This window comes from Trachurus trachurus (assembly GCF_905171665.1).
Source record: "Trachurus trachurus genome assembly, chromosome: 16".
NCBI lineage: Eukaryota > Metazoa > Chordata > Actinopteri > Carangiformes > Carangidae > Trachurus > Trachurus trachurus.
The window spans coordinates 27,567,740-27,577,473 of NC_139902.1; the positions used below are offsets into that span (position 1 = coordinate 27,567,740).

General features: G+C 40.4%; 1 protein-coding gene across 1 annotated transcript in view; it reads left to right on the top strand.

Moving 5' to 3' along the window:
- The window catches only part of tgfb2 (transforming growth factor, beta 2), a 38,294-nt gene extending 33,151 nt beyond the window's left edge, over positions 1-5,143 (top strand). The window contains exons 6-9 of the mRNA XM_083989863.1: positions 1,494-1,692; positions 2,891-3,044; positions 4,285-4,607; positions 4,644-5,143. Coding sequence (XP_083845989.1) covers positions 1,494-1,692; positions 2,891-3,044; positions 4,285-4,443 — 512 coding nt within the window. The 3' untranslated portion in view covers positions 4,444-4,607; positions 4,644-5,143. The remainder of the gene's footprint in view (positions 1-1,493; positions 1,693-2,890; positions 3,045-4,284; positions 4,608-4,643) is intronic.
- Positions 5,144-9,734: the final 4,591 nt, after the last annotated feature.

A 9,734-nucleotide genomic window follows, 5' to 3' on the forward strand; every position in this document is an offset into this window, starting at 1 on the left:
TGTCAAGAACCATAACCAGTTAGTGTAGTGATCCTCCTCTTCCAACTTCACTTCCAACAAAACACAAGTTTTCTTTACTGGGCGATTTTAGTTTTTTTTTTTTTTTTTTTTTGTGAAATATGGCATGCTCATCCAAAGGTAAGGTATAAATGTGACTTTACACTGCAGCAGATAAAATGGCAGGTTTTCCTGAATCATATTTTGTATAATACTACTATATACTATACTATACTATACTATACTATACTATACTACCTGGAAAAATAAGCTTAATATGGGCAAAAATATAGAACTATTCCCAGGCGTTATTAGGTCTATGTAGGCCTTTACGACTCAATGATTTCCTGCTCACTATAGTTTTAAGAGGAAACAGTGCTTTTGTTTGGGACTATTTTCAGCAGTGGATTAATCTGCATTTAATCCTTGAGGGAGTAGTCTGGGTTCTTATTATCATTATTATTATTTTTAATGCAGAGCTTGGTATATACAACCAGCAGAGAGGAAAACAACAAGGGCCGACATGTGTTTGTGTGTTTGAGACTGCGCTGTATATGACTCTGGCCTCATATGCTCTTTTGAGTTTGAGTGTGTGTGTGTGTGTTTTGAGTGGGGGTCTATCAAGTTACGATAATTTAAAAAGACTCCAACAGCAATAAACATCGGTTAGGAAGTCGTCCTAACAACCCTGAGGGAGCAGGGTCATCATGATCCCAGGGCCCCCCAGACTGTGTCACTGTGTTTGATCCACATGAGGACATGTTGTGTTGTTTCCACCTCTGATCTGATGAAGATGATGCACAATTTATCTTGCTAATACAGTATCTCCCCCACAATCAGTGTTACTGATAAATATTTGATTAAAATAATGTTGGTAGCCAGTAAAAAAAAGCTATTACAAGAAGATGGCTATCAAAAGAGCCCCCATCGAAAGAGGGGTGGATTGCAATTTTGAAAGAAATACTGTATATGACGTGGAAAAACTGACTTTTTCCTTGAACATGTGCATGGACAAATTGACTACATACTGGAGGAAATGGACAGCTTATCTGGAATAAGTGGCCCCTCATCACAATAGGACACAGTTAATACTTACTAATATGATTGATTGTGTTTTGTTTTTGTTTGAGTACAGTGTCCCTTAATGTCCTACTCGATGTACTCTCTCAATGCTTATTGTACACCTTAATGAGAAGGCTTTCGCCCTGTTTTGATATGAAGAAAAGACTGTGGGCAAACAGAACAAAAAGGACCGAAATGTCTCTAAACCCTGGACCTAGCCCTATCTCTTAAGATGTACACATCATTATAATTCATCTTCCCCCTGTGTATTTTATTTTTTCCATCTGTGCCTTTTTTTAATGTTCTTTTCTTTTCCCTCTTTTTTTCCATATATACTGTAAAACTAATTCTTAAAAATAAAGTTTAAAAAAAAGAAGATGATGCAGTTTGATACTGATAACCGAATCTCCCTTTTTATCGTTGTTGTCGTGCAGGAATTGACGACAGCTTCATCCACGGTGGAGACCTGAAGGTGTTTAAGAGGCGGCGGCACAGCGTTCGGGCTCCGCACCTTCTCCTCATGCTGCTGCCTTCATACCGGCTGGAGTCCCAGTCCCAGTCCCAGTCCCAGAGCCAGGCGCCGCACAAGAACCACCGGGCCAAGAGGGCGCTGGATGCTGCCTACTGCTCCAAGTACGCAGCACACACACACACACACACATTTACACACATCAGGGGAAACACATATTGAGCTGAAATATGCCTCAGGGAGAAATCCTCCTGTGATCAGAGCTGTTATTGATGATTTATTGATGTCACATGATTAAGAAACAGCTTCTTTTAATATTTTTTGGATGTTTATTGTTTTGACAAGGACACAGTGTTTGTAAAAGTCAACAACCTGTTGATCAGTCCGAGAGTAAACAAGATGTCAGACAAACATCCATCACAGTCAATGTAGAAGTTCTGTGTTCAGGTGTGAGTACACCTACACTGCAAAAACTCAAAATCTTTCCAAGAATATTTGTCTTATTTCTTGTCAAAATCTCTCAATTTTAGTCAAAACTAATCTCTTTCCACTTAAAATAAGACTCATCACCTAAAAATCAACTTGTTTTTAGGCAGTTTTCACTTGTTTCAAACAAATTTTCAAAAATCTGCCAGTTAGAGTTTTTCCGTGCTTGTAATAAGAAAGAAAAACTTGATCCACTATTAGATTTTTCTACTTATTCCAAGTGAAAAATGCTTGGAAAAAAGTAAAAAGTGTCTAAAAACAAGTTACTTTTTAATGTGATGAGTCTTATTTTAAGTATAATTAGATTTGTTTTGACTAGAAATGACATTTGACTAGAAATAAGACAAATATTCTTCGTAAGATTTTGAGTTTTTGCAGTGTATAAGACATGTTTCATCAATCAATCAATCAACCAATCAAACTTTATTCATAAAGCACTTTCCTAATAGAAGGAAACAGCACAAATTTCTTTACATAATAAAATAATAAACAACAAACAATATCCATCCTCATTCCACATTCACATGCACAAACACACATACATGCACATTCACACACACAAAAGTATTCAAGTAGAATTAAAAACACTCTATCTTACACTCAACAATTTGCAATTTGCAGCGGAGAAAACACTAGTGGGTGGATAAAAAGAAGATTAAGTAAGTAAATAGCGTAAAATAAGTTTTAAAAAAAGGGAATGAAATGGTTATACTACATAAATTAAGAATCCAGTAAAGATCTATTAAAACAACAAAAAGCAATTAACAACAATTAATATTGCTAATAATCTATAAAGTGGATCAACAGCAGCCACTGATTCCCACAGCTGATGGTTGACGTCACCTTGACTCACCCGTCGTCTTTCCTTCTGTGCAGAAACGTTCAGGACAACTGCTGCTTACGGTCGCTCTACATCGACTTCAAGAAGGACCTGGGCTGGAGGTGGATCCACGAGCCGAAGGGATACGAGGCCAACTTCTGTGCCGGGGCGTGTCCATATCTGTGGAGCGCCGACACGCAGCATTCCAAGGTAGGACGTCGAGGGGCACTGGGGGTGGGGGTCAAGCGTTAGTCAGGTTTCCATCCAAATGTATCGACATTTTTGAGCGAATTTTGTGAAAATGCGCAAAAATGAAATGCAAATTTATGCCCGTTTCCATTCATTATTGTTTTGCTGTGGGTAAGTTCATTAGTGATCGTTTTCTCCCCCGGGATGACGATGTAGGTTCACTGGCCGAGCTCACACAGGTGGAGCTTCACTTCTCCGGAAAAACATCGTAGCAAACTTCTAAACAGGCCGTCATTTGGATAAACGAACCGCACATTGGCGATCTACAGTTACTTTCTCGCATGAAAAAATATTAAAACTTAAAGGAGAATTGCGGTCATTTTCTAAGTAACGCTCTACAGCTCTAGGTCCCCGAGGGCGACCATAGTAAAAAATCCGAGAAAAATATGTGCAGGCTGGACCTAGCTCTCCTCCTGCTAGCTGTGCTACACTGCAGTTAACAGCAAAGTAATGGGGGCAGTTCTTCTAACCGCGACTTTGGCCTCTATGTAATGCTCAAAATTTCACTACACATGCTTTGCAACATCCACCAGAGCAGTGTTAACTTGTGTGTTTTTATCACGTACCTCTGTTTACGCTAGCTTCCTGGGTAGACCTTACTAGTCGACTGCCGAGCTTGGGACTGTTTCCATATCAACAAAGACAAAAACCCAAGGAAAACATAGATTTAGGAGGAAAAAAATGATTTTGGATGGGGAAAAAAAGCAGTTATATTCATATTGATGCTTTTTTTCCCATCCAAAATAATTTTTTTCCTCTTAAATTTGTAGCGCATCTAGCAGGAGGAGAGCTAGGTCCGGTCTGCACATATTTTTCTCGGATTTTTTCCTATGGTCGCACTCTGGGACCTAGAGCTGTAGAGCGTTACTTAGAAAATGACTGGAATTCTCCTTTAATAAAGTGACATAATAACAACATAGCGCTACTATACAGCGGGAAATAAAACAGCTTTTCGCCTGTTTTACAGCTGTATGTGCCACTGCATTCTGGGAAACTTGTATACTGTATGCTGCGGTGTGAACAGCATCGATCATCGTTTGTTTTTTGCAGATTTTCGGCCTTTTTTCGAATATCTGGCGTTCCCATCCAAGTTTTTTTTTCCGCAAATTTTGAAAATGCTAATAAGAATAGGTGGATGGAAACCCCACTATTGACTGTGTGTATGATGGTTTCTTGACGGCTCTTTGTGCTGCTGTTCCAGGTGTTAGGTCTGTACAACACCATCAACCCTGAAGCGTCAGCGTCACCGTGCTGCGTGTCCCAGGACCTGGAGCCCCTCACCATCCTCTACTACATCGGCAAGACCCCCAAGATAGAGCAGCTCTCCAACATGAAGGTCAAGTCCTGCAAGTGCAGCTAGAAGCCTTCAGAAGCCAGCACACACACACACACACACACACATGCACACACACAGTGGACTTGGACATACACAAACCACAACAGTACACTTTCATGCACTACGACACACACAGACCGTTAAGTGGCGTCACGTTACCTCGGACTTTGATACCGATACTACTCAGAGTTTGTTGTGCATTGACTCAACCTGCAGCTCTTTAGAAATTCATAGTATCCTGACCCAGAACGAAAATGCATATCATTATTTGTAAGACGTGCCTTTATTTTGAAATTCCCCTGGGTCTCTCTAAGTGCTGCAATTTCATATTTTCTTGCAAAGATCTAAAAAACAATCTAAAAATATTTAGTTTGAGACTCTAAATAGGAGTAATGTTCACACTAAAATCTTATTTTAATGTTAAAACAAACTGAACTGATCTGAACTGTCAATAATTGTCATTGTTCATTTCATTTCAGTGGTTATGGTTTCCTGAAATGACTGTAAATAATGTTCAGCAGCGGTATCAAAGACAGAATCTGGGTTATTGTGACCCCACTGAACACATACACACTGACACACACTGACACACACACATGGCTTTTGTACAGGTCTGTCTGTTCTGGCGTTTTAAGGCCCTGTCAACATGCACCACCTCACACACCGAGACACGAGAGTAAAGGCAAACACTGGAAGTTTAAGTGATAAGTGTCTATATGTGAAATAAGTCCTGAAGATAACACAGCCCCACCAACCCCTCCCACCCACCACCACCACCACCTCACCCCCCACCCTTCACCCTCCATAGTCTTCAGTCTTCACCACCACCCACCACCTCCTCCTCCTCCTCATCTCTGTGTTTGTCTGTTTTTTTTTTTCTTCGCTCATCTTTTCATTCCATCCTGTTGAAAGTTCATGTTTTATATTTAAACTCCACTCATCATTCACGTCGTCGGCCTCACACTGATGACACCGCAGCTACGTCGTCCACGTTGTTACAGGTCACAGAGGCTGGAGAATCTGGAGTCTGTGAGAAAATGAGAAGATCGTTCTGGTTTATTATTATTATGGATCAGTTCAGAGAGTTGATAATCCCAGTGACGACTGATTTCCAAAGAGACCAAAAGCCCAAGTTGTTATTCTCCCATCCATCTCCCATGTTGTTTTAATTATAACACACCTGCACCTGTATCTGTGTGTCCATGTCGGCATCTGAAAGTCTAGTGCACAACTGGTCTGAGGTCAGGTATGCAGTATTTCGCTGCAACACACAACACAAGCATAATTTGCTAAAAACCTAAAGGGATAGTTCAACATTTTGGCAATTGGCCCATTGCCATAATCCCTATAGTTTTAGCAGTAGGTTTGTTACCTTTAATTGTCGGTGCAAGCTATTTTTAGAACAGCGGAGCAGAGCCATGAGCTGCTCAGAGCTACGCTACGGAGGCTCATGGGATTTCTTGGTTTCCCTCATCGAACTCATCAAATACACAATCCAACAACTCCAAAACGCTCTGGTGGACAAGTTGTGACCTGCACATTCACCACGCTATGAGATAATAACAGAACATTACCGGACAGAGTTGTTTTAGAGGCAAATGCAGAGACTGCTTGATGAAAAACTGCCCAGGGGTCATGACGTCCACAATTTTTTCTTAACAAACTGACAATGTGTAATGTCAAATATACGTATCTCATGATGTGATTTGTGTTGTCACAAAGTGCACAGAGTTGCCGGCTGTGTCAGGACTGGTCTCATTGGACAATCATCATTTTTGATCAGCTATAATAACAATATGTGCATCAGCATGTGTCCAGGCCAGGTGCACATGAGTGAGAAGTGATTGACCCAGGGTGTCACCTCACCTCCTCTGCACCTTCATCACAGACCGACTCCTCCTCTCTTCACTCATCCCATTATTTAGTCGACACATATAATACCAGCTTCAGACAAACGGGTTCAGGCCTCGGAGAAAAGGAGATGTGGTCTTTGGTAAGTGACGATGGGAGCGACGCAGGGCAGGCGGGCGGGAGGAGATACAGTATATAGGAGCGACGAGAGAAAACGAAGGTGTTGAAGACGAGACGAGAGAAGAGAAGAGATACGAGCTGAAAAAAAACTGAAAAACCCGTCCATCCCACCACCGTCGCCGCGGCGTTGTCGTGTCATCAGTGTGTCGTCCTTCTCGCCGCCACTCAACTTTTTACTTTCACCCTCCTCCGACCTCCTGCCGAAGCTCTGTCAGTCATTATCTCTCTTTCTTTAAGAAATACAAATTGCACTGATGCTGTTTTAATTTTCTTTATTGTTAAGTTTTTCTACTTTTCTTATTAGTCTCACCTACCTACCTACCTACCTACCTACCACCCCCTCCCTCTCTATCTGTCTCTCTCTTCCACACACACACACACATACACAGTCAAACACACACACTCACCCGCCCCCCACCCCCCCAATCCCCCACCCACCCGCTACAAGGTAAGCAGTGTTGATGTAACGGCGCCCGGACTCGCCCCAGTTGAGGGCGTTGAGTGCCAGTGGACTTACTGAAGAGCAGGAGAGAGAGCGAGGCACCGACTCTGTCACCATAGAGCTGTTATTTTTATGATGTGTATTTGTTGCTGTTGTTTTGATAATGATGATGATGATGATGATGATGATGACGATGATGATGACGATGATGACGATGATGATGATGATGATGATGATGACGATGTTATTGTGACCCACTATGCTGTATTGTAACACAGTATTGTTGTGGTGCTCTAGTGGTAAATAAATTATTTAAGTTTCAAGGGAACTTGAGTGTGTGTCTTAATGAATGATATGGGATTACAAGACACATTTAAAGGGATAGTTCACCCAAAATTCAAATTTCACTCATTATCTACTCACCCGCATGTCGACTAAGGGCTGGGAGAAGTTTCAGAGTCCTCCGTGCCTTCTCGGAGTTACAGCAGGGCTCCGTGCAGCACTGCATGTCCATATGACGGTTGCAAATGGATACCACTTTTCTTCGTCCAAAAAGACACACCAAAAAACATCCAAATACCTCCATAGTGCTTGTCTGTGAAATTTCAATTTTGAGTGAACTATCCCTTTAATGAAAAATACAAGAAAGAAGACTAGACAGTCCTTCCTGTGACACATACATAAACAATTTAAGATTACTTTCAGTACTCAACTATATATCGCTCTTCGTCTCATTGCCCAAGCCTTTTCAAGAAATAAAGAAAATGCAAATATATTCAACTGAAAAAGATGTTTTAGCTTCTCAGCATCGTTTAACCACACAAATTCGTTATTTGGATCTATCTAGCTAAACAATTTTTGTCTTATAGAGTCATAGAAAGGACAGTAGAACACAAAATTATTTTTTATTGTCTTAAACTCTCTTGATGTTTTCTGTGTAAAAAAAACAAAAAACCACAAAGACAAATCGGAGGCTCGTGTTTCTGCTGCGTCTGAAACGTGATCGTGCTGCATCGCATGATAAATGATCAAAAGAGGAGACGGACCAAACAAACAGGAAGAGACGGGAGCAGGAGATGCTGATGTCAGTGTGTGTGTGTGTGTTACTGTGGCTTTGGTCTCATAATGCAAACAGGCCTCAGGATAAACACAAGCACATGTTCAGATACAGTGTCCCCCATCAGACAAGCACGTACATGTGTGTCGTAAAACTATGGAGGGTTAAAACTGTCAAACTGATCAAATGACTTCATAAATTCATTTTTCATTAAATAGATGATTAACAGGGAAACAGACAGTCACACTGATGCTACAGTATGGCAGTATCCACAGTCCCTGTTCTGTGAAACAATAAAATCCACAATTTATATTAAATTGTATTTATCAACATTATTATATGACTATTTATCCCGGTATGACTTCACAAGAAGACTACCCTCATAAAAGGTCAATAATTTGTTTTTAAACATGTCATATCATAAACAAGTTATGACATAGTTTTCATATGTTAATGCACTATTTGGCAAGACCATGTTAATGCTTACTGATTTATAATGGTTAAACAGTAACAGTGAATGATGATGGGTTTTACACTTGACATAAAATCTCATCATTTGATGTTATAATTAGATTTACCTAATAAATAAATAAATAAATACATGTAATTGCTAATAATTTAACAAACAGGTTATGTGATGAAGCAGACAGGTACAAATGCTGAATGGTGGAAGACAAATAGATCACTATTTAGCAAGCAACAGGTCACAGCCACCAACCCATATGATTTATAAAGGGTTTAACAAACCAGTTAATAAACAAATAATAACCATTAATAAATCATTTACAAGGGTCATCTTATTGTAAATTGGCACCATTTTCTGTCAATATTTATAATTGTTCATTTATAAAAACAGGAAACTAGTAGAAGGACAACACTGCTGAGTGTGATGGAAAGACTTATGGATTTGCCAGCTTTTTAATAGTTTATAAATGATGTATAAATGGTTAACAAACCAGTTTATAAGAAAATACAGTAATAACCGTTATTATATCTTTTACAAGGGTCGTCTTATTGTAAAGTGGCACCTTTGTTCATTTATAAAAACAGGAAAACAGTAGAAGGACAGCACTGATGAGTATGGATTTATAACTTCAGTTTTGATGGAAAGACTTGTGGAGTTGCCAGCTTTTTAGTAGTTTACAAATAATCAAATACAGTAATAACTATTATCTCTTACAAGGGTTGTCTTATTGTAAAGTGGCACCTTGATCTGTATATATATATATATATATTATTGTTTTGTTATAAAAACAGTAGAGGGACACTAATGCATTTGAACTTCAGTTGTGATGGAAAGACTTGTGGATTCACCATGACTGTGTATAAAGTCTAGGTAATCCTCCCATACAGAGCCAGGTGAGTCATGTTGGGTGGGGGGCTGGGGGGCTTTCACCGCTACACCACCGTGCTGACAGTCTGAGAGAGATAGGATGGGCGGCGTCCGGGGGAATGGGAGTGGGAGCAGCATTAACAGCGTGTGGGGGAGGTTTTTTTTGTCGACTGTGGAATGAGGCTCTCTGTATGAGGGATTAAGTCTGTGCGGCGAAGCAGTGATAAATAAAGGCCGTGTGGTCCCGGCTCTGTGTGGTTCCTGTCCAGGGGAGAAGACCAGGGGAGAGCCTGGCACTGGCTCCCAGTCATAATCTGGACCTCCACGAATTATAACTCAGCATCTCAGCTGGAAACTATTGAAGTGTGTCATCATCTGGGTCATTGGCGATCATGTTGCCCAGAGCGAGGAGGAGGAGGAATATAATATAACATGATGATATATCAGCCTTT